Genomic DNA, 26,930 nt, shown 5'->3' with positions numbered 1-26,930 from the left:
TGAGCTGGCCGAGTTATTTACCGGAAACTTCTTCACTCAGAGAAATTTATTGTAATTGATTGCAAAATGGAAAGTTATTGAAAACATGGCGCATTTTGCTCATTCTATCTTCGAAGGAAGCAAAAAAAAAAAACTCAGAACTTTATATTTGACCAATAAATGTGGCTTATCAAGAATATTCCATAGAATTTGAATGTACCAGAGAACCCATATGCACTTATTAATTTATTTAAAACAAAATTTTATTTTTTTAAGCAGATCTTTCAAGCGTATCCCCAAGTAAGTTTTTGGAAAGAAATTAAAAAAAAAAAAAATTTATTTATAGAAAAACTCGCTTTTTAGAAGTATTTTCAAATCGGTCGAGTTCATGTGATTTTTTACATTTTTTTCGAAATTTTTTTGAAAGTATAATAAAATATATAATGCCATTAGAAATCAGTACCAATTTTTTTTGTATGGGGGTGAAACACCCTAGTTTACATGTTATTACACCGCAATTAAAAGCCTTTCAAATAAATTTGCACGCAGCTTGCTTTTTATGAGCATATATTTTTCCCTTAAGTAGCTCACTTCGCATTCCTCTTAAGCGATGTATTTTCTGTACATTTTAATCACGCTGCCAACGCACTTTCAAGCAGTTTTAACCAGCAGCTGCTATGGGCACATTTCATTAAAGCTTTTGTTTTCGCACACAGCTCTTACTTTTCTTCCAGCTTCGCGCAATGTTTAACCCTTCACTCCCCTCTTAGGCGGGCAGCTTTTTGACAAGAGTCTTCAATATCAGTAGGCCGGATTATGCGTACTTCGCTGCGATCTTGTAAATATATAGACATATGTATAAATATACCTAGAATGGGTGTATTTTAGGGGTAAGGAAAAAATAAAAATAAAAATAAAAATAATAATGATAAAAAACTAAACGCATTAAAGTGGGCTGTATTCGCTATATATTTATGGAATTTAGTATTTATAAAAAGTTTTGGGTGAGGTCTATTCCTACTACGTATTACTAAGGCCAGTATAACCACTTTAGGTATTGCCTCCCATAAAAGGTCTTTCCGTACCAATCTGTGACTTCGCGTTCTCTCTCAAAACTTAGTCCAAAGGGGCACATAAACTGGACGTCCATTTCATATACTAATTTCTTTATTTATGATTCAATCACAAAAGGTTCATCGTGGTTGATTGAAGTGCTGTGAGGCATATGGTGTTTACTTGCGAGAATAATTTAACACGTAAACCAACAAGTTCCGATTGATTTGTCTTTAGTTTTAGTATAAACCAAATGATGGCTCCGGCATCCGAAACAAACCAAATAGTGTTTTTCACTCAGTGTAATTCACTCAGTTATTAGTGAGTTACCTGAGAGTGTGCCTGTTCCTCCAGAATTATCTCTTGTTCTCAAGTTAACGTATGCAGGTGTAGACAGACAAGTCACTGTGCATAGTAAAACTTTAGAAGTAGTAAAGGAGTTAATTTATTTAGGAACCTGTCTAATGTTCATGAAATGGCTCAAACAAAAGTTTTTTCTTGATGCTACCCCTTTAATTTGTTCAATGGCCAAAAAATTAGAGACATATAATTTTTATTTTTTTAGTTTTATTTAATATTTATTTTATATTTATTTAATATCATGGCGCCAACACTTTAAAAATTACCTTAGTCACCTCTTTCAATGTACCTTTACAAAATATGTAAAAAATAATAACCTATGCTTTATTTACAAGAAAAGAAAAAAAAAAGAAATATGTATACTAATTTTAAGATAATAATATTATTGTGAAGTAAAAATGTTAAAAGTTTTCTAACAAAAAACAAAAAAACGAATGTATTTTATATACGTTTTAATTCAGTTGGCCAGTTCTTAACAAATGTTTAAGGGATCACTCTAGCCGAATGGGGTGACCGTGACTACCATTTCAAAGTGCAGAGGTTCGAAATCTCGGTCTTGAAACACCAAATGATAGAAAAGGTTTTTTCTAATACCGGTCGCTCCCTCACAGGCAATGGCAAACCTTCGAGTGTAATTCTGCCATGAAAGAGTATCTCATAAAAAGTCGTCTACCGTTCGGAATGCTTAAAAACGATAGGTCACTTCAAGGATGAAGACGCACTCCACAAATAGAAGGAAGAGATCGGCTTAACACCCAAGGAAAGAGACAATAATAAATATCTATATCGTTAAAATAATTCTTAAGAACATACATCAAAAATCATCTGAAACAAAAAAATCATCTGCCGTTCGGAGTCTGCTAAAATTGTAGGTCCCTCTATTTGTGGAAAAATATCAGAGCGCACCCTACATAGGTATAGGGGGAGAAGCTCGGCCAAATAATCTATGCTCCAAGTATTATTATTAGTATTATTATGATTTATTGCATCCCAAAAAGGAGTAATTTGTAACAAGCTAATAATAATATCGGGTAAATAATTAACAACATTACAAAAGATAAAAAATTAAGTAAAGCTGCTTCTGCATGTCGAAAATAAGAGATTCCGGAAGTGGAAGTGTTTTAACATTGTCTGTTAAATTTATATACACGAGTCCATAAATAAATAAAATAAAATAAATAATTGGCGCGTACACTTCTGTTAGGTGTTTGGCCGAGCTCCTCCTCCTATTTGTGGTGTGCGTCTTGGTGTTGTTCCACAAATGGAGGGACCTACAGTTTCAAGCCGGCTCCGAACGACACGAGTCCATGTGCTAACTAATAATTGGTAGTATGCACACCTTCCTCAGCTTCCACTGGCACTTAAGATCGATGCCTAGGTCAAAATATTTTAACATCTTTTCTGCATATGTGGTTTGCAAGTTCTTATTAAGAGGAATCGCAACATCAATTACTTATAAAAGCAATCTTATTAGATTTATCAATCAGAAATATGTCTTGCCTATTGCGGTCCCTCATTGCATTCTTTAGAATTGTTCGGTCGTAGGAGGAAGTTGGGGTCTTTATGCGCAGGTTGTGGGATATGTTTGAAGTAAGGTATTTTACTCTGGATAACGTTGAACATTTGTGCTAGCTTCAGACGAATTGCTTTCGCAATCTCATTGTGGCGCTTCAGATACATTGAGTTTGCCAGCGTGGCACATCCAGCTAGCACGTGGCCTAAAGTTATACTTCGGCAATCGCATCTTCGACATCTTTTCACTGCCGCTTTTGGATCTTACATTATGTGTTTAATATATAAGTAGTTTCTTGTTGGAATTACTCCAATTGACACTCTCCGTTTCGCCGAATATCGACTTGTTGGCAAGCCATGGGTGCGAAAATTTTTGGTAGGCATCTGGGCTTAAGAAGTCTTTTCGATGAATGCCGGAAACAGCCATTTCAGACCATATTCGAATCTTTTCATCATTCGAACGACAGAGCTCTTCGGATGACTTGCATTGTGCTAAGTCATAACTGTAACTTCTGCTCAAATATGAAGGAGACGGTATCAATAAAACGGTCCGCGGATGACATATGGCAAAAATAAATTTTTTGTTTTTTGGTAGGACTGTTATAAGCTTACATGGCAAATTTCATCGTGATATGTCACATAGTTTGTTTTCTGTACTACTGTAAACAAGTCAAGCTCGAGTGTGTTCTTCGAATTCTCTTTTACGACTTCAATTGTCTCAAAATGTTTTCCACGGAGCGGCAACTTGAGCTTGAGAAACAGGAAAAAGTCACATGGAGCCATATCAGGCGAATACGGTGCTTGCGGAACGATATTAACATTATTTTTGTTCAAATAATCGCGAACAAGACGTGATGTGTGAGCTGGTGCATTATCGTGATGCAAGAACCATGACTTGTTGTCCCACAATTCCTTCCTTTTAAGACGAATGTTCTCGCGCAAACGCTTTAAAACGTCTAAATAATATTCAGCGTTAACCGATTTTGCGATTTGTGCGATTTTTAAGCACAATTTCCTTTACTTTTCCGATGTTTTCGTCGTTTACTGATGTTGCTGGACGACGTTCATGAGGCAAGTTTTCAACTGTGGTACGGCCCTCTTCGAACGAAAAAATTTATTTTTGCCATATGTCATCCGCGGACCGTTTTATTGATACCGTCTCGTTCATATTTGAGCAGAAGGTATGTATTATACCTTACGCTGCAGATTTTCTATTCCAGTAGGACAGAATTTTACCATTTAATTATTATTATTGATGTGCAGATCTTTATTTCTTCAAATTAAAATTTTTGTAATGCAAATTTAATTAATTAGACTTTACTAGTTTTTGAGGTATGTCTGCAGTGGCGCATACCGCTCGTTTCACCAGCTACACTAAGGCTACTAACAGCTGGGTATAGTTACTCTATTAAAAACACCCTTTAAATGCATGTTGCGCTCTCGGCATAATACGCTCTAAGGATGTTTTCATTAATATTTCGATTTGCTTGGTTTCACTTCACTGTTGTTGCGCTTCTTGATTCTTTTCTTGCTCCTGCCACAGCTGCTGCTGATGCCACAAAGTTTTTCTTTTCATATTTCCTTCCTTCCGCTTTACATGCATTTTCTCAGTGATTGCGTTGAAAGAAAGCCTGGTTATGTGCGAGTATGAGTGTGAGTGTGAGTGGCGTTATGTTGAAAAAATCTACAGTTGGTTAACAAGCTTTCGCTGCAGGCTTTCTGTTGTTCTTATTTTTCGAAGCATGCGAGAAGGTTGGGATGATAAAAAGGCGGAAGTTGGGTCGTAGGCGATATTTTGAGGGAAGCGAATGTTGACAGCGGTAACGTGTTGCTGATCGCCTTATCTGTTATGTACAATTGTTTGTTAGCGTTTGCTTTACAGTTTTTAATAATGCAATTAATACCTTCTTTAATCAGCAGCAGTGGCAGGCTTATGTGTATGTGGTTGCTTGTTGCTTTACTCGAGTTCTTCCTGCTTATTGCCCTTCGTACGAGGGTTTCCTTTTATATTTTGCGACTTTGTAATATTACGTCTGTAAAGCAATATTAGTAATCCTGGGGACATCTGTGTCCTGCGCCTATTGTACTGGGCCCATAGGATTTACGAAATTTCTGAGATATAAGTTGTGTAACTCCCCTTTAACAAAAGTCAGGTAGACTACGATGACCGGGTGGGAGATCTCCGAAACGAATTCCATCGACGCCTTTTTGGCAATCTTATCAGTTCATTTCCCTCTATGTTCCTATGTCTTGGAACCCAGATCAGAGAATTATTACCTGCACACCCAAGAGATTTGATCTCTTCGTTACATGAGTTTACTAGTTTCTAGCGTCGTTAGAGCCTTGATCGCAGCTTTACTATTGGAGAAAATGTTAATATCGCCCTTGCTCCCGCATTCCCAAAGCATTTTGCATGACTGCAGAATCGCAAAGACTTCTACTTGAAAAACACAATAGATAAATTGGCTGATTTAGAGAAAACCCCTGCTCCGTCTTCCTATTCCATCTTTGAGCCGTTAGCGAAGGCAGGCGTAACGGCCTCGGTACAGATTTTCCCCTCGTTCCAATACTGCCTGCTTGGAAAGATTACCCTGCCACAACCTCAAACTCCAGTTTGCGGATAGAGAGATCTATACCAAGCTCAGAAAAATACGGAAAAACAACCGTCGAACACAAACCATTATTCGCCAAGGCTGTGCGAGTTCTTACGTATCGGCTTACACAAAAGAGTTTTTGAGCACCCAAAAGATCGAATTTATTAGTTATCCGTATTGCAGTTCCCTTTTTTTATACGTAAACATCAAAAATAAAATGCGACGTCAACGTTTTTCATACCTGAACAAGCTGTTTAAGCCTGAAACCTAAACAATTTGTTTTGGAGGTATCTTTTTGGGCGTGCATTGAAAATTGGTTGAAGTGTTTTCACTTCCGAGGAGGATATCTTGAAGAAAAAAAGATATTTGCATTACTATTTTAGTGTATTTTCGTTATTGGGTGTAAAATATAAAAAGCAACCCTCGTATGCTACGCCTTGTCTTCAGCAGTAGTTGCTTTGTTTTTGTCTTCAATTTATTTTGCGCTTCTCTGCTGTTAGCCTTTCTCTGCACGCCAAAAGCATTCTCCTACCGTTCTTTTGTGTTTTTGTTTTTTGGTTTTTTAGTTTTCTGTTTTTCTCATTGTCGCTTGGCAGCAGTGAACTTGACTAATTATAAGTTGAATTGTTTTAAAGCTTTATTGTTGGACTTAACTTGGTTAATTACAATTGTTAGCAATTGTTGGCGTGTGAACTGAGGCAAACTTTAGTGTGGTTGTTGCAACTCAATTTAATTTGATGAATTTATTTTTCAACAAATATACTCTCGCTTGTGCTTTTACGAGTATTCAGTAAGGTATTTTTGCATTCACGAGCTATGAATTGCTTTAAACAAGATTTAATAACTGAATGGGATTTGAGAAATAAGTCTGAATATTTTGCATTCATGTTTCCTTTTCAATTCTCCATAAAAGCCGCCTATTTGTATTTTTTAATCGTTTATAAAATAAACGTTTAAACGGCTTTGTATAAAACCACACTCGGCCAACTGAATGCCTGCTCTGAGGGCATTTGTTGGTAATCTGCTCTTGGCACTGCAACTTCCATGTTGCCATTTAGCTAACTGCATTGCAGTAATGTGTTAATCAATAGCCACGTATGTATGAGTAATGCACATGAAATAAATCGGCTTGTTGGCATTAATGCTCGCAATGCCCATAATGCCTATAATGCTTTTAATGTTCGGCTGTTAAGTTATTGAAGTGTCAGCAGGAAAATTGCGTCCGAGTTGTGTTGCAACTGCGTTGGAAAAGTTTTTCTGCCAAAACATGGGAAAACGGATAACAGCTTTTCGAAATTCGTTCCTAAAATTGGATTTCTACGTACTTAACTTTTTTAGCCCGAATTTTTTTGCTTTGACATGCATTTTTTCAACTTATAATCGTGTTATATTTATGCGATTATGCCACATTAGAACGACACTAAAGCAAGCATCAAAGGAAGATCAAATACAGTAGCAACTGCCATTTCTATAAAGAACCAAAGTATTGCAAAGAGAAAGTTAAGAAAATATGGCAAAAAACGAGATCACCTGACAACAAACGAAAACTAAACTTAGCTAAAATATTTTAGAAAATACTTTAAATAAAAGAAGTCACATAGAAATTGAAAATTATTTGAGGAACCTGACAGCCAAACAAGATACAAACCACTCTTTATGAAAATGAACTCAAAAAGAAAACCCAAATAAAACATCAACTACCATTAAAAAGTTGGCAACTCATGAGCCGCTACAAAAGAGGAAAGGCGAAAACTTTGGCAATTTATTTCGGATTGAAATGTCAAGTGTCGATGAAAAGAAAATTGATAACCAGAACAACTTCCATAACGATTTTCCAAACATAAAAAGAACCAATACACACGAGATAATTGGTTGCATCGAAACAGGAATAAAACATAAAAAAACACCCAGATTTGAGATCATAACAGGAAAAGCAATAGCGGAAATACCAACCAAGGCATACACATAAATTTTTTGTGTCAAGCCATTTAATGCAATGTTTCGCTTGCAGTACTTTCCGAAACCCTGGTTACAAGACCCAACTATCGTATCATCATTTAGACGAATGAGCTACATACAATATCAAAAATTGCTTAAAAATTACGGCATGATTGACATATTCAATTTCATTGCTCATATATTCACCCAGCTGGAGTTTCGAAAGGAAGCGTTCTAGGACTACTACTATATGTTCCGTTCACCTCAGACATACCACCTCCTGACGAAACCAATTCGTTAATTGCCAATTCAGAATTCACTTGGACTCGAAACCAAATTGGAATTACCACATCAAGCAAAACGTCAAACAATTAAAAGAAGAACTTCGACAACTTCACTGGTTAGTCTGCACAAAATCTAAACTTAATATACAGAACGATCTCTTGCTGTACAAAATAATGATTAAGCCAATCAGGTTCTATTGGCTACAGGTGTGGCGAATGGTTAAAAAGACTCATAAAGCAAAAATCTAACCACAACAGCCGAATAAGCTTCGAATCTTTACCATGACTGACAGATGCACGAGAAATGATGACATCCATAGGACTTGTAATGTAGCAACAGTAGACGGAGAAATCCATCCGCCGTCAGAATTCGGATGGGCCTCTCCGAGCCGTTTGGTCTCTAACGAGGTTTGAGGCAGGGTGATTCTCGTATGGTGCAGAAGCGTAGACGATGATAATATCCAATGAGGCGTCGCTTGGAGTGTTTGAGGTAATATTCTGCGGAAGTGACGTCGATTATCGCAGGCGATGGAACGATGACCTTTGCGACGACATAGACATAGCGCAGCGAATGCAGATTCAGCGGCTACGTTGGCTGGGTCATGTCGTCCGAATGGATACAAGCGCTCCGACTCCGAAAGTATTCCATGCGGTACCAGCTGGTGATAGTGGAGCAAGAGGAAGTCCTCTTCTACGTTGGAAAAACATGAGGTGTGGAAGAACTTTGCTTCACTTAGTGTGTCCAACTGGCGTCAGTTAGCACGAGAAAGAAACGACTTTGTTAAACTCAGCCAAAATTGCATAAACGGTAGTCGCGCCAATTAGGAAGAAGAAGACGAATAAAAGAAAAGATAACAACAAGGCACTTTGACAAACTACACAAACACAATAATGCAGAAAGAACAAACTTCTAGGAAGTGAAAGACAAATGAAAACTAAAAGTCCTTAAAAGAGAAGTCGGCCAAGCGACCTAATGAATGCTATAAGAGAATAAATATGTAAGAATAGTTAAACTCTCCGGCAATGGCAAACCTCCTGGTGTATTTCTGCCATGAAAAAGCTCCCCATAAAAAATACGGCTTAAAACTGTAGGCCCATACATTTCCAAAACAACTTCAAATAGGAGGAGGAACTCGGCCAAATGCCGAAAAGCGCCAATTATATATATTTGTATATATATATATATTATTTTAATTATTTTTGTTTATTTTATATAGCACTGGCCATTAAGTGAAGTATACAAATTCCTTGCCAAATTGTTAACTGACATCCTTAGTGTCAACAGACAGATGTATAAAATAAATGGAGGTAATAAAGAAAAAAATTTAAAAAGAATTTCTACGTGAAATCTCAAAATTTATACCCATTCGAATATTTAATCGAACGAGTGCAAAATTTATGGAGCCAACATCACATCCTTATGAGATTTTACGAGAGAAGTTAAGGCGCGAGCGATAAAAGCATCATGTATATCGAGGTACCTGCATGACGTTGTCAGATTATAATACACCAGACTCGATTACCAGCGAAACGAAGAGATAAGACGCATATGCGAAATTGAGGATGTAGCAAAGAGGAGCCGAAAAGAGTGAAACCGAGATGTCAAAAGATTGGCTGAGGGCGACTTCCGAAAGCAGCAATGCTAGAGTGACCGAAAATGCCAAGGTCGGGAGGTGGCATGGCTGAACTTCCTTCCGGCTCATGATAGGAATAGAAAATATATTAATATGTAAGTAATGTATAATTTTTGTTGTTAGTCTAATATTGATATAAATCAGGACACAGTCCTAAATAATGTGGAAAAAGAAGAGTAATGTAAAAAGCTATTTCATTTACATATGTATTCACAAATTATCTATAATTAAAAGAAAAAAGAGCAGAAGGAACGCTGCTGGTAGGCATCTCAACATGCAAAAACTCTTCTTAGGCAACACTGGCTTAGAATAGGTTAATATCGACTTCAAAGTTGAGAGATTTTGATTTTATTGAAATGATGATGATCAAGAATGATATATTATCAGGCTTTTTCATATGAAGTGAAATTGTGAGAGTAACTAATACGGCTGCCTTATCACCGGGTACTCGGCAGCAGAGTTCTGTCCGCTCATTTCACACGTATTCTCACACTTGTAGAGACGACGTTATTGAGACGGCAACGAAGTAATCGGAGATAATGAATGGAAACAGTGTTGATTTTTTCATATATCACCAACACAATCTTAGTTTTTTCGTAAACAAACCTTTATCATGACCCCGGTTGCGTCAGCCCATCAGCTGATTCCTTTGTTGAGAGCCGGTCAATGGTCTAATGCTGATCACACCTCTGCATTCTCTGCATCGTGGATGATGATCCAATTGATAGATTAGTTGGATGTTGTTGTTATTATTGTTGTTTTGACAGCATATGATATTCCCGATAAATTTACGAGGACTACAATTAAAGTGAAAATTTTTTGACGCATATGAATTCCTGTCGTAGAACCGACTGTCGGGGAAATGGGTAGTAGGTGGTGATAGTGGCAAGGTTATACAGCGACTTCGAACTTCTTTAGCCCCAGACAGAGTATGGTTCAGCTAAGAATGGATAAATAAAAAAAAACACTTCCCAGGAGCTGCTGACTCACTCCTCAGAGTTGTCCATAGGCATAGGGTTGGGTTAGGTGTTGAAACAAATTTTCACGTTACACAGGTAAACAAGTGTTTTTATGTCTTTTTTGTGTTGTTTATATGATTTCATAGGCATTGTTATACCCTGATAAATTGTGACCCTCTAAAATCAAAGTCAAATAGATGGCTCTAATGGCGCGTAGCATTTCTTGGAAGAACACACAAAAAGTTTGAGTCAGTTCGGTATATTTCTTAGTGTTTGGCCTTTGTTTCAATCGAGGAAGTCGAGTGAGTGGCCTTTATCGTCCCCACAATCAGCTTACGTCGCAAAATGAAAGGAAATAGGGTTCCAACTCATTACACATCTCCTCTGTTTTCCAGACTTGGCTCCCTTGGATACCGCGGGCTATAATTTGTTCCCCAATTTGAGGAAATGGCTGGCGGGAAAAAGATTTTATTCAAACGAGGAGGTAATTGTAGAAACGATTCAATTTTTTCAGACATGCACAATCCACTAGAACAGTGTTGGGCGAAGTGCATAAACCCAAAACGAGACTACGTCGAAAAATAAAAGAAGGTTCACTCCAAACAATTAAGTAGATTTTATCTGTGCAAGGACTTTTCAAACGATCCTTGTAAATCTGTTTTACGAAGAATTCGTGAGGTTACAGAATCGTCCTACTTCGGCACTATTTCGTTGATGGGATGGGGCTTTGTTAATCCCTGTTGCTTCCTCTAACAATCTCTAGGCTCCTTAACTACTTTACAACATCAGCGGCAACTGCGCTCGCTGTGCTCAATTTCATTTTGTCGTCAATCAAAAATTTGAACTAGATCTCTGGGGATAAATTTGCTCCCATATTTTCTTGAAGTCTAGGGTACTGAAAGAAGGCATATGAGATATCTTCGTTCTTCCCTTTTCGTAGTAGTCACGGAGTGGTTTCCTCTTTTGTTTGATTTTATGGATGTAGGATTTAAAACATTCATGACTGTTCAGAAATTGGATCAAGTAAAGATTCACTGCGCCATGTCTCCTCTTTACCAAGGCCTTCAGGTCTGACATGCCTTTAATGCCTGCTGGTTCCAATGGTCATTTGACGAATCTTACATTTCTGGTGCCACTCTCGGATGCAATGAACACAATTTTTAGGATGAAAACCCATAAAAATGTGTTTTTGGGTATTTTTACCACTACTTAATTAAAAAATCTGACAAAAAATCTGCGACTTAAAAATGTAGGTATACCTAAATTAAAACTTAAATCTTTCACTATAATGAAAAAAGTAATCTAAGCATCTAAAATTTCATTCTTTGATACAATTTTTAAACATATCGATGTATATTTTTGAAGCTTAAAGTCTGCGATCAGGGATGCTGTTTTGGAAAAAATACTGTTAAAAGCTAATATAAGAAAATTAAATAAAGTATAAAATAAGAAACTCGGAAGTATTTTAAAATTGATCTAGCTCACGTAAATGTTCATTCTTTTCCGAAGTATTTTGGTGGAAGTCTTAAAATAAAATATTTTTTTATTTCCGATATGAAAACAGTACCGATTTTGGTTTTTTTATTATTTTTTTGGAAAGTCATGCATCCAAATGCACATAGTTCGTCATTGTTGACCGATTTTTAAATAACAGCGCCCCTTATGCCAAGGCTATTACATTTTCTAACTGTATAAAACGACTGTGGATCATAAAACATTAAAAAGGAAACTACTTTGCATTTTTCTCTTTAATTTTCTATGCAAATCAAAACAGGTTCGTTGCTTAATTTGCTGCTCTTCTACTTTTTCCTACACTCTACTTTAGGCTCACAAAAGCTGACCGGCAGTGCGCCTTTATTAGCACTGCCATTCAGGCCGAGAACACTCATACAGTGAAATCGACCACCGGCTATGCTAATGCTTATTTGCCTTCGTCTTAAGCGAATTTCCTTTTAATACACTCATCAACACAGCACGAGCCCATTGCGAGCGGATAATGTAGACTTTTTTTCATGGTTCATAAGTGTTGTTGTACAAATGCGAGTGAATTACAGCTGAATACTGAATATATGTAAGTATGTAGTTGTGCGGGTAAGTGTGTGCTAGAGTGCTATAAAGGAGAAGTGCGGCCTTGCTGGAGTTGAACGCGCTCGTATATCTTGGTACTTATACTCGCATTAAAGGAGAGGCATAACGATTTACAAAACGCGTCGGCATACGAGAAAGTAAGTAGCTGTCGGCATGGCAACAACAATTTATAGCTTTGCCTATGGCCCGCTTGTGGGTGAGTGAGTGAGTTAGCCGTCAATGACAAACGGTGCGGTGGACTGCTTTGCGAGGGTATCATAAATGCATATGCAAATATAAAGGGTTTTTCAATAAGGGCGGGTAGATGTTGGATAAAACAAGCTGTGTGTGAGTCATTGACAAAATTATTTTTTTATTTGAAAGGCGCATATATGCCATTAAGTGTGGAATATGACATCATTCAAATGCCCGCCTCGGCTTCTTACGGTGGAACGGATCCGAGTGGTCTAATTTTCAATGACTCTTCCGCATGTTCACCTTTAGAGCATCGGTCGATTGTGGTTTATTTGCATAGATCTGAGACTTCAAGAAACCCCATTGGAAAAATTCCAGCGGGGTCAAATCGCATGACCTTGCTGGCCAATTCACATCACCCCTGCGAGAGATCACCTTACCCTCAAATCGTTCATGCAGAATGTCAATCGTGGCGTTTGCTGTAAGGCACGTAGCACCGTCCTGCTGGAACCACATGTCGTCTAGGTCCATATGGTTCAATACGGGCCATAAGAAATTGGTTATAATCGTTGTATAGCGCTCGCTGTTGACGGTGACCGCCTCACCAACGTCGTTTTCAAAAAAGTATGACGCCGCCGGCCCAAAATCCACACCAAACGGTAACTTTTTGAGGATGCATTATCACCTGGTGAACCTCGTGTGAATTGGTGTCGTCCCATATACGGCAATTTTGTTTGTTAACACAGCTATTCATCCAAAAATGCGCCTCGTCACTAAAGATGATTTTTCGCCCAAAACTGGGGTTCTCTTCCAAACGATTCGAAGCCCAGTCAGCGAACAAACGGCGTTGTCTATGGTCATCAACTTTGAGCTCCTGGGTCAGTTGGATCTTGTACGGGTGTAGGCCCAAGTCCCGACGCCAAATTCGCCAAGTTGAAGTCTGCCAAAGGCCAAGTTCTTGTGCACGGCGAGGAATAGACTGCCTCGGGTTCTGCTGTACACTTTCACGGACCGCGGCAATGTTCTCGGCTGATCTTGCGTTCCTTGAATTTACGGGTGTTGGCTGATTGTTTGCTGCCCGGTCGTCTCAAATTTGGCCAGCAAACGTTGAAGAGTCGACTTTGAAGGGCCACCACGTCTACCGAAAAATGGGCGCAATGCGCGCAACGTTTGCGTTAATGAACACTCAACAACTGAATAATAACCAAAAGATTTGACAGATCTCACCAAAACAAAATGGCTGCCACAGGGCGCCAAAATCGACCCGAGCCAATTGAAAAACCCTTTACATATGTATATGCATGCATACAGGGTGTTTCAGTTGCGCTTAAAAATATGCTTGATACATTTACTGGGGAATGCGCGTGAAAAATATCGTTTAAATAGTCGATATTTACTTTACTATTAACAAATTTTTCTTCAAAATCTGGAATTATGGATGATTGGACGTTTCTTAAAAGTGGCACCAAAGATTTTGTCTCAAATTTTCATTTTCCCATTTCTATGCTGCTGAATATTTTGAAGCTATTTAAAAACCAACAAATTGGAATATCAAAGTCATCTTTTGCTACAAAGAATCGTTTTTGCTCTACATATCAAAGTTTCGTTTCGGGTCTTGGTCTTTAGACTGGGCCATCGAATTACTGGGTCTCATCATTCAGGAATAGTTATAAAGTAGACTCTTTATATCAACTTATCCAAAGCCTTTGCTGGAGTCTAAGTTAGTTTTCACCCAACCTTCTTATTATGGATTGAGTCGTACATACTTGTAAGTATGAGTAAAAGTGTGAATTTTGCTGCTGTTGATAATGCAAAATTATCTGTATTGCATCCTCTGGAACCTCTGGAAATACACTGGGCCTTTTTTTGTTTGCTATTTTCATTCGCAACGTTTGTGTTTGGTAAAGGGCAGGCCATCTGGCGCTCCTCAAGTAGCATTAAAGCGTCATTTGGATACCAGTATGAGAGCTCAAACGAGCAGATATCACAGCCAACCAGATCTGTTAATATATTCCGGAGAAGATTGATGGGATTTAGATTGGCGCACTGCCCCCAGATGTCAAAGAAAGAAGCACCCAGTAGCCTTAATCGTCTAGCTGCCAAACCCGGATATTCACTGAGAAAGCGCCCAACAGTCCACTTCCCTGAAAGGCCACACGGCTTCTGCTATGAGGACTAAATGGTAAGCCTAGCTTTTCTGCATGTATGTCAATCATCCAATGACCGGTAAACACAGTTATGAGTTTGGACATTGCATCTATTGTACTAAGACCAAAGTGTTTTCGAAATAGCACTCGAAGAGATCGAGCTTCATCTCGAGCATCACAGGCTAGATATCGTTAAAACCAGAAGATTTAATGGGGGAAAACCGTTGATTGCCCAGCTGATTCTGTCAACAGTTTCTAATTTGGTAGTATTCTAACTTTCTCTTTCAAGTCGGTTCGTGACTTGTTCCACCAGAGAGGGGTGTCTTTCGTGCTAAAGGATACTGCGTAGCCAATTTAAAAGCAGTCTGATAGGACCGCCATAAGTGCTTCACTTGCATGTCTAGTTGATGAGTAGATGACATGGAAAATTTACACTTGTTCAACTTCTTGTTGAAAAGGTTAAGTTATTTTAGGGTTGCTGTGGGAAGATATGGTTTCCCGTGGGAAATTAGTTTCGAAGAGGATTAACCTCTTTTCCGAAACATAATTTCTTAGTCGAAAGAAAAGAGAGAAGTAACGGAAGGAAAAAGATAGGATAGAATAGAGGAATAGAGATGGTTAGACATGTGAAAATTTTTCATAAATGTGAAAATATCCTCTAGTATGAGAGCACTAATTTTATTTATTCTCATTACATCGGAACCCAAAATTCGTAACCTTACTCCAAATAAATCCGCGACACTCATAGAAAAAATCTCAGTGTCATCCGCCTCCTCTAAGCAAGACAATGATTCCAAAGGTGGTCATACGCTGACCCCGTAGATAGTGTTCTGTAATAATACCGACCATCAACCGAACGTCTTTCCGTCCAAGTCTTAGTAGAAAGTTTGACAGTTTTCTGTTCGGACTTGTCATAAAACACTTCGCAGTTCTGCAGTGTTCTAGACCGGACCACCGCTTTTTATGTAAATTGCATACTGCTGATTCACTTGTTGATTCCTGCAGAACTGATTCTGATTATTAGCTTTGGGCCCTGTGGGGGAACTGCTGTTCCACAGTTGTCCAATTCACCGGCATTTTCATTCCCTTGAACCCCGTAGTGTCCTGGAACCCATAAAAGTACGAACTTATTCTGTCCTGCAACAGAATTAAGCTTCCTCTTACATTCTTGAACAATCTTTGAGGTTTACTTCGCGTTCTCCAGAGCCTTTAGTGCAGCCTGACTGTCACTGCAAACTCCAATCTGTTTCCCACTCCATCTCCTCTCGATTATCCATTCGACTACTTTCAGAATGGTACAAATTTTCCGTTTGAAAAACATATGCCATTCCTCCCATAGCATTGTGATATTTATTACTCTCGTTTAAGTATCTTCCGGCTCCAGGACCTATTTCATTCTTGGACCCATTGGTAAAGAAGATATCCACTTGTAATGCATTCTGGACTAGTACACATCAAAATTCCTTTCAAATGAAACTATGGGTATAAGGTCGTCCTCAGGTGCCAAAAACAGTGGATACTGCTCAGATAGCATCTCAAAGATTTTTCTGTGTCCCGAAGCTCCGCCTTCGTGCCAGAAATCATATTTATGCTGCTTTGTGCCAGTATAGTTCCCGAAGTGTGGGGTTAACGCATAATCCGTCTCCACCAAACCACAGAAGCATAAGTGAGGATTGGTCTGATAAATGCTGTGTATATCGACCAGACCACAGCAAGTTTCAGACCCCAGGTTTTGCCAAAGGCACTACGGCATTGTTGAAATACCCTCAATGCGCGATCCACCTTCAGCGGAACATGTGTTTCCCAAGTCAGCTCCTTATCCAAGATTACTCCTTGATATTTAACTTCCTCAATAACCCACTCTAAACTGAAAAGTAACTTACTCTCAACTTACGTTCTTCCTGATATCTCTCCAATCATGATTTAGTGAACGCCTTAACTTTATAATGCCTTAAGTTTTCTCATCTTTAGTCATCTCTTCAAGAACTCCAAGGAAAAACCACGACATCTGAGCAAAAAATTGTCAAAAACCAAAGGTATTTGGTAGTCACTTGCACTTTTTTATACTAGAATTCAATTCTGCATACCCAGAAAAGCTCCATAAATTTTGTTTTCAAATTGGCAGTTTTTATTAAATTTTGATAATATTTTTATAAAGTTTGAAACTTTGCGTTGTATGGTTTTTGTTGTAGTATTAACGAGATTTTTATAAAAAACAGAAGTGCGTTTATAATTTTGTCAAAGCGTGTATAGGAGAAGAAATCATAGGGGTATGAAATAGTAGTAGTTGGAGCACCCTGTACATACATACACACATGTACATATGTATGAGCGCCGATGCTTACGCTAAGTGTAAATTGTGTAAACAAGCAGATATGTATGTGTGTGTGTCTGCAGCGCATTTTCCTGCAATAAAACAACGTATTTGCGCGGTTGCAAAAACACTGGCATAACTTATGAAAAACATAAATACATATGTCGAAGCGTAAGCGTGTCTATGTGTACATGGTACGTACATTGTAATGCGTATATTTGCGCGCTTTTTGTTTTTTTGTTGCGTTAAATGACAGCGGGCGGTAATGATTGTGCCGCTGACGCCTGCTGGCCACTTGAAATTGGATTTAAGTAGAACGAAGAGATAAGTAGGCAGGCGCCAAGCAGTTTGGTCGGTTCGCTGCTTGCTTTAATGTGATATCATATGTAAGTACATGTGTATGTATGTATGTAGGTATGCGTTGGAGAGTGGAAAGGTCAGCATACAGTAGATTGGTGGTGTAATAGCAGCGAAGTTGAATTTAAAAAGCATAAACCTGAACTTTATTGCATTTTAACCAAACGTTGAGAGGATTGCTTTAATGGTGGTTGGACGGGAATGGTAGTGCTTGGAGTTGTGTTGAAAGTGTGGCAAATGAGGAAAGCATAATTGCGCCACATATGTATGCATGTAGGTTAGCAGAATAATACAGAACTTTCCTTTCTTGTAGGCTATGTTGAACTTTTGCTGCATTGCCAGCAGTTGTTAACGAATTTTTATTAGATTTTTATAGGCTGTTAAACGCTACACATTTATGGTTGTTAGTAGACTGTCTAGTAAAATTATAAAAAAAGATGTAAAAATCTAAAGAGCAATAAAATGCAATAAAAATAAAATAAAAAAGAGTATTGCATGCAAGTTGTTACGGATTTTTCTTTTAGTTAATTTTTTTAGAAATGGAAAGCTTGGAAAATCTTTACATCGCATGCGAAAAACCATAGACCACTAATATCAGTGCTTCACTTCGACTTACACCCCTTTACAACAGCCCAGTAGTACATTAAACGACCGTCCATACCCCCAGGATGTCAGTCATTATCTCAATGCAAAACTCGATATTGGCATCCTCAGACTCAGTGCGTTAATTACCTGTTATTTTGCAACTGTCCTGCCATTGCTCCTATTCATTTTTATATTTTTTTATTTAATTGGCGCATACAACCTTTTTGGGGATTTGATCGAGTTGGGGGTGTGGGGTGCGTCTTCATGTCGTTCTACAAATGGAGGGACCTACAGTTTTAAACCAACTCGTGATGGCAAATAGTTTTTATGAGAAACTTTTTCAAGGCAAAAACACTCTCGGAGGTTTGGCATTGCCTACCGAGGAGCGACCGCTATAAGAAAAAAACGTTTTCTATAATTTGCTTCATGCACGTCGATTCGAACCTACACATTTCCGAATGGTAGTCACGGCTAAGGCGGCCGCCTTTCGATTTTACATCATAGATATTTGAGGCCCCATGAATTTGCTTAAGAGTGAGCTCTGAATTCATTAGAGATTATCATGAACTTTTATTTTATGTAAAACTCTTTCTATGCTACTTAAAGTTAGCTCAGCTCTCTATTAGTACCATTTTACAAATTTTTGATTTATACACTTAACTGGTGTAGCTCCAGATATGCATACTATGCGAAAAAATACCCCTAGTGAGAGTGGCCAAATAGTTTTCAGATTTTTTTTTATTTTTTTGTTCCAATCATGTGGTTTACATTTTATTGTAATAGAATAATTTAGCATTTAGCATTTAGCTCAATTTATTTCTATGACATTTATTGTATGCAAATTTTCCAAATATTTTCAATTAAATTTTACATGTAACTTTATTACTTATGCAGTGTTGGCACTACAAAAAGGTGTTTGCTATTTGTGCTGCAAAAAATGATTAGCATTTATATGAATCACTGAAAATTAAATAATATTTAATTTTTTTAAACTTTGGGCATAATTCTGAGCTGATGGGGCGTATGAGCAACATTTAATTAACTCGGAATTTTTTAACGTTTCTGCCAATGAACAAATAAATGTAATGTAGAAAATAGATATAAGGGGTGTACACACAACGCCCTATGTAATTATTCGTGAAAACTCATATCTTTTATACTATCGCTTTATCATTTTAATTTGGACATAGTGATTACAATACATGCATGTGTACGTACATACCAGACTATGTTATGCATAACAATACCAACAAATAAATTAAATATTTCTAGAGACAATTCATGGTGTTATTAACTCATTTACTTCTGATATACTCTAAAAGTCAAGGAACTCGTTTTAGATTTCTAGGGCACCACTTCTTCTAAGCTATGGACAATAAGGCCCATACCTTATTGAACGGCTGATTTGATTCGACGATAGATCGGCAAGGTTTAAGCATTTTGTAGAGTTATGACTGGAGAAATATTCTCTGCACGCCATATCAAGATTTTGCTATTAACGTGTGAACGCTTTGTGGAAGTAGACCATCAAACCGAACTCTTCAATTGGTTGTGTGCGTTTCGATGTTTTTCAACAAATGGTTTGTCATTGACAAATAGACGTAAATAAACGAAGTACAATTTGAAATAAATTTTCATAAACACGTAGAAGAAAACTTAGAGAATTCTCTCGAATACAAAAAAAATCAAAACCCAAGGTTTCGCTTTGGTGGAAACATATTTTAAAATATTTTTTCTCAATCTTCTGACTTCCGAAATTTGATATTTTTTCTTAAAAATGGGGTGCATTTGTTATATGAAGAAAATTGCCATACCATCAAGCTAAAAAAATTGTCCAAGATCTATGAGAATGTTTAGCCACTTCTTAAAAGGGTGCAATTATTATCAAATTATTGGGTATAGTAATAAGTTTCCGCCCACGTAAAAGAGGTGCCGCTGCAGAAATTATTTTTGTGATTGCCCTAGTGATACACTGGTGATTTAAAGGTGTATATGTGAGGTCCCGATCGCACTAGTTGACATTCGTTTGAAACGTAAAGATCCGTTTTTATCTGACGTCAAAAATGTCTACGTCCGTTTCGAAGAAACAGCGTTTGCGGGAAGTCATACTTCATTATTACCTTTTAAAGAAATTTTTATTATTATTCTATAAAATAGGTTTATGCTATGAGACTGTATTTCTAAGAGGTATCAAAAGACGTTGAGTAAAAAGTGGGAAAGTTTTATGGAGATTGGATAAATATTTGGGAATTTCGCCCAAAGTTTAAAGTTTGAATAGAAGTGGATTTTGTTATATTAGTATAGAGAAAAAAAATCGCTTAATATCAATAAATGCTTTCGACTACATTTACTTACATTAGGTATACCCTCACTTTGCATACTTCTTATTATAAATCTGATGGTACTGCGGATTCAGACTTACAGTCTGTGAACAAAATGAAGGAATTTGGCGTTGTATTTCATTGCCAGCTGACATATAATAGCCCTGCCGGTTATTTTCTTTCGTGCTCGTATTCGTTGCTAGCTTTTATCCGCTGAAAGTAAAAGCGTTTATGAACTCCTACACACTTAAATCTCTGCATTGTGCAGTGGTTAGCTCAAGTCTGGAGTATTTTGAATTTATTTAGAGGCCTTACAAAAAAATTCAATGTAACATTTTTGAGCAAGTTCACAAAATTTTTCTAAAATTTTTCTTCGCTCACTAAGTTTTTCACCCCCACTACCTTCTCGGCCAAATATTTAACGCATCACTGCAACCCTTACAGGGCATTGGAAAGTAGGGTATCACGCAGCTAGACTCAATCTACCCTGTAGAAGCTGTCAAGCGGAAGGGGCGAAGGAAAGTCTTTTCCACTATTTATGTGAATGTCCGGGACTAGCCAGGCCACGACTCCGATCCTTCGGTAAGCCTTTCATACAGCAAATTAAGGAGATCTCAGACATCGAGATAAAGGATTTGCTGCTATACTTGGACCTCACTTAATGGATCTGACTTGGAAACAAAAACAAAACAAAAAAAACAAAAAAAACAAAACACAAAACACAAAACACAAAAAAAAACATCATCACACGAGATAGTGGTAGTAAAACGGTGCTGGTCACTAATTAGGAGCATTTCAGTGGAAATGTTCAACCACCTCAACAACAACAACAACAACCTTCTTAATTATTTTCGTTGCCTTCCAATTGGCCTTTTTACATTTGAGGACAAAAGATCCACTTTAGCGTGCTCGTTTGTCATTAACGTCAGAACTGGCTCTATTGACTGCCCTTCTCCTTTAGAAAATATCTCTTTTGATATTCCCTCTGGAATTCTTTGCTATTCGGAATACTTTAGAGTTGCGTTTCCATTATGAAGAACGAAACTTACTTTTTAATGATTTAGATTTTGATTTCCCGCATTCAAGACATTCTTTAGTTAAATATTTGCGAATGTTTTTCGCTGCGCCACATCACTGGCTCATGTATTTAATACTTGTTCTAATTTTAAGAGAGATCTACATTTAGAATCCAGCTGGTCTGTAAGAATATTTTGCACTTCAAGGCTTGAAATAAATACAAGGAAATAATCATAGACTTACAAAAACAAAAAAACTTAAAAATTTGATTAAATAAAAATTAATATATAGTCAAAAATTACCTTATCATTATGGGACTCCCTTAGTGTTCTGATTTGATTTTCAAGTACGTATTTGAAATTTAATATAAAATGTATGTTTCAGCCACTTCCCATGTACGGTTTAAGGTAATTCTTCCAAAAAATTCGTACAAGTTTGCAAATAAAGCTTGAGACTAAGATTAGATTAAATATTTGTTAGCTAAAGGGTTAAAGTCTCAGATACTGATGTAACGCACGAAATCCCGGAATGCCACATAAAACGTCATACTTTCCAAAGATATGCAGCCAATTTGTCCATTTAATAATCGTAAGTGCATTTCTTGAGCTTATAATGAACCCAAATTTAAAACTCCGGTAAGCGTTGCTAACAGCCCAAACATTCATCGAAATTAAAGATTAGAAAAGAATTTGTGTATTATTACAAAATCTATTGCCGAGTCTGCTGTTTCGAAATAAAATATTTGTAGCTTATTTTAAATCTGAACTTAACAGCATTCGAAAGTAAAACTTTACATGCATTTTTCGAAGGAATTTTATATTTGAAAGGACTTCATGTTCTCATGAACTTATTTTTACGAGGTATTTTAAATTTTCAAAGGACTAAATTTTCTAAAAACGATTTTAAATATTTATGCCCTGCCCTATGGAAGGAGAGAATGTCAACCCTTATTAACCCACTGTCAAACAACGACGTAACAAGGCTCTTAAACTGTCGACCGGATACACTCGTAGTCACACTGTAAAATAGCCATTAAGTGCTAGTTGGAACTTTGATGCACCACCAATTTTACCAAGCAACGAATTTTATGTTAATTTGTCCTAATTTTAATTCACAAATAAAGATGAATCCAAAAATATGTTTGTGCTTTTCATTAAACTTCTAATGGGCTAAAATTTTTTAATGAATTATTTAGCAAAAACCCACGTTAAAGGTATGTACATATAAAAACATAACTTAGCTTCGTTCTTCTTCCTGTTTTATAAAAATGAAAAAAAGTTCAACTTTCCTCCTATGAAATAAAGTATACGTAGTGGATACCTCGGTTTACGCTCCCCCTTTGAAACTTTGCCTTTTAAAATTTTTAAAATATTCAATTGGCAATAAAAAGCCGGAGTAGGCAGCATTACCCCACAAAATCTATATTTTGACGATAATCTATAATTTTTTCAAGGTTACAAGAAAAACGTAAATTTTTAATTGTAATCTTAACCTATATTACTTCAAGTCATTAAAGCTTTGCGTGAAAGAAATGCCCAAAATGCGGGTCAAATATCACTGCGTTCTAAGTCAAATCTTCAGAAGCTTCATTATGCTAATTTCTGAGGCAAGTTCTATTTTATTTCGTGAGCACTGGATTGCCCAATAAAGTCATTTTGATTGCTTTTTAATTTCAATTATGAAGACAAATATGAATGTAATGACAGCCATTTTGACTTACTTTGGACAATAAAGATATGTACCAAGTTTCAGTCTTTCTAGATTTAAGTACAGGGTGGGCCATATAGCGTTTGCTTTTTGAACCACCTATTTTTTTGATAATGGTAACACAAATGAAATGTCAAATGTGTTCATAATTTACTTAAAGGTTTGACATTTACGAAATGGGACGCTATACGCTTAAACAAAATTGGGAAATATTGAAAACCTATTTCCAAAGTGGTGAGTCTTCTTCTTCTTTTCTGATTTTCACATTGGTGGCTACGTCAATAAACAAAATTGACGGGTTTATGGCTCAGAAAATCCATACGTTACTGTAGAGAAGCAAATGCATCCACAACGAGTCACTGTTTGGTGCGGTTTTTGGTCTGGCGGCATCATCGGGCCATTTTTTTCGAAAATGAGCGAGGAGCCGCGATAACAGTAAATGGCGAGCGTTACCGTGACATTCTCAACGAATTTTTGTTTCCAAAAATTGAAAAAGATGACATGGACGACATTTGGTTTGAACAGGACGGTGCAACTTGTCACACTGCCAAAGTTACACTCGAACTTTTGGCTACCGTTTTTGAATTCCGATATCAATTGGGTGCCTCGGAGCTGTGATTTAAGCCCGTTGGACTATTTTTTGTGGGGAGCCGTTAAGGACAAATACTGTGCGAACCATCCAGAGACGATTGATGCTTTAAAACACGAAATCGAAGTTGCCATTCATGAAATTGGAGCCCAAACAATCGAAAATGTGCTTAAAAATTGGGTCGATCGAATGGCCTACTGTAAAAGCAGTCGTGGCAGTCATTTGAACGATATTATTTTTCATTCATAAATGACAATGTTCAATCTTCAAAATAAAAAAAAAAGTTTGAAAAACTATTGATTAGTTTTTTTTATAGCCGATTCAAAAAGCAAATTTTACATGGCCCACCCTCTAAATACAAAACAAAACTTATCAGGTTACTCCACGATTTATTGTCTAAAGAAAGTTACAAAAAACTTGAGTCCCTTCCAACAATTAAAATTAGCTTCTTTGCAGTTGTCTTTCTCGAAAAGTATATTAGTACTATTTTTATACAAAAATTTACGTAAGCAGCACCGACTTTTATGTAAGTAACACTGCAGTTAATTTTACGCTTCCTACACTCGATTAATAGGCACTTTTACATTTCACGTAACAAATTCTATGCATATTTCCCTTCGAATTTTCATAATAAAACTTACCTATCCGCCTGTGCCACTGGGCGTATGATTGATATACCAAAATTACAGTAGCAGCGGCATAGATGTCAGTTGTTGGCATATTATAAATGACACAGCCAATATGTAAGCAAATAAGCTATTATAGGTACATGTGTGTGTGTGTGTTTGTTATTTGGGTTATGTGCATGTTATGTTGTTTGACAAATGTGAGCCAAGCCAAAACCGGATATATGAACAAGTGAGTATGGACTTACCGCTGCAGGCATTCCTCGCGTCCGGCCAGTGCCAATTTAACAATATCCGCAAATACCGGAATCACAACCCAATCATTTGGTTTCGTCACTGTCGCACCAGTTGCTGTGCTAACAACTACAGCTCCTACTCCAGCTCCAGTTTCGCTTCCACCTCGAATGCTCGCTGCTGTGGCAGTATCGCATGTTGCTAGTGTTGTTGCAGATTTAATTATATTTCTGCTGACATCTACTGCACGACTGCTATTGCTGCTGGTTGTACTGTTGTTGCTGCTGTTACTGTTGCCATTGCATGTTGTGGTTGCTTTCATTTCCGGTATCGTTGTGGTTGTTGTTGTTATAACCGTTTCAGCTGCTTGGCTTCGAGTTGCACATAGGGCGGAAGTTGTTGTGATTCCTACCTTGACACTATCACCACCGCTGCTACCTGTTGTAGTTAACATCGGCACACCTAGCACACAACCACTAACAGCTGTTACGCCAGCTGCTCCAACTGCATTGCCAACTAAACAGGCAATTTCGGTGTTCACTGCTGTAGGTGTTGCAAGCAACTCCACAGCCAGGCTAGCACCATTTACTGAGGAGTCGGGTGCTAAGTTTTCCGGTGTGGTGTCCATTGTCGTACTTATACGATTTGGCACTGTTGCTGCTGCCCCAGTTGCATTTGCTGGTATACAGACCGCAGCGGTCGGATCAGTCTTTTGATGAATCTCATTCAAAATGCTGGCTTGCTTGTGCCACAAATCGCCATGTCCCTCAGCATGTCGTTGCATGCAATCCAATTGCTGACACGTCATTTGCAATTTGCTCCACTAAAATTAAAAAAAAAAAGGAATAGTAGGTGAGTGAGTTGGATTGAGGTGGAGCAAAGAGGAATAATGGATTGAAATACAAACTTATGTGCATACATAAAAATGCCTTAATTTACGTTTATTTGTAAACATTTACAGGGTTATTTGGCTTGCAGCTTCAGCTGAGAAGCTGAAATATAAAATAACCTTAATTTGTGATCGAACATTTTATGATGCTTTTGTGGTCGAATTGAGTGCCTGGAATGGTTTTCCATTACTTATACTTATCATTTATTGAAGAACATAAACTTTTGATGTTTCATGCACACATATATTATACTTATAGATATAGTCCCACATGTATATGTATATGTGTTCTCGTATATAAGCTCAGATATTAATGACTTGTTCTGTTTGTCGTAAAGTCAAGTAATAAAATTTTGCCTGAACCGCATGAATGGTAAACAACTTTTTTTATTGGTGCCAAGGATGCATACAACAGAGGTTAAAAGACTACATCTGCATATACAGCAAGTGAATGTGAGAGAAGATCAACATGTGCTGTATAAGTATATGACAATCAAGAGCTATGTCGTAAAAAACTATCTGCTTGAATTATTAGTTTTGGAAAGAGGAAGATAGTTTGCTCCAGTAAAACGAACAATATTTTTTATGCGCTGTGATAGAATAGTGGCAAACTGCATAGTAAACAAAGAAGTTGAAAGCACAAAGTGGGAAGAATTAATTCTCATATCTTCAAGGCGCCTTCTGCAGACTTTGTACTCATTTACTTACATACTTATAGATTTATGTACTTAACCTTCGGAAGACATACTGAGGTGTGAGTCACAACACAAAATATTTGATGGGTAGTTTGTTTACATATTTCTAACGTTTGGAAATATACCGTTAGCTGTAAGTGCAGCAAGTTCTCAGAAGTTAGAGCGCAACGAATTTATGCAGACCTAAAAATGTGATAGGGTTAAATTTACTTAGTTCGCGTGCTTTTTTTGCATATACAGTAACCGTCAAAAGAAAGTGTACACCAACTATTGAACAGTTTTGATTAGTTATTTACTTTTTAATTTTATTTAATTTTATACAAACATATAGTTCATCCTATTACAAAAACGATGTAATTCAACTAACTAACTAACTATTAATTCACTAACTAATTTCTATGAATTTGCTATTTTCACATGTTCCTACTACTGTCAAATATTTATTGTTATATATGTTCCCATCGATTACTACTCTCTACTTCTTTCTCCTTCTCCTTTTATTTTCTAGCCTTGACATTTGTCGTTGACACTACTTTATTTATAGTTAACATAGGTTTGCAAAATCCACGATTATTTTCCGATATATTTTTTTCTTTGGAACGCAAAGTCTATTACTGATAAAAAATTAAATTTTTTTTAAATATAATCTTATATCTTTGAATAGATTAAATTAAGTAACTCGCTTTAAATTTATTTTAAATAAATACTTACAAAAAAAAGGTGTAAGTTAAAACTGTAACTCTTTAGGAAACATTTTATTAATTGGCGTATAATTTGACACAGTGCGTCGTCAGTCAACATAAAAAACGACAAAGATGCATCTACCATAGGTTAAAAAGCTTAACGTTTTCGCAATTTTGTGTTAACATTACAG

General features: G+C 37.1%; 1 protein-coding gene across 1 annotated transcript in view; it reads right to left on the bottom strand.

Moving 5' to 3' along the window:
* Positions 1-26,930, bottom strand: part of LOC129248830 (uncharacterized) — a 243,814-nt gene that overhangs the window by 44,275 nt on the left and 172,609 nt on the right. Inside the window, exons 9-10 of the mRNA XM_054888441.1 lie at positions 24,995-25,295; positions 24,487-24,637 (exon numbers count right to left, since the gene is read on the bottom strand). Of these exons, the coding sequence (XP_054744416.1) occupies positions 24,487-24,637; positions 24,995-25,295 (452 nt within the window). The remainder of the gene's footprint in view (positions 1-24,486; positions 24,638-24,994; positions 25,296-26,930) is intronic.

The sequence above is a fragment of the Anastrepha obliqua genome, chromosome 5 (assembly GCF_027943255.1).
Source record: "Anastrepha obliqua isolate idAnaObli1 chromosome 5, idAnaObli1_1.0, whole genome shotgun sequence".
NCBI classification, from domain to species: domain Eukaryota; kingdom Metazoa; phylum Arthropoda; class Insecta; order Diptera; family Tephritidae; genus Anastrepha; species Anastrepha obliqua.
Note: the sequence above shows the minus strand (reverse complement) of the source record. Positions and strands in the feature narration are given on the sequence as shown.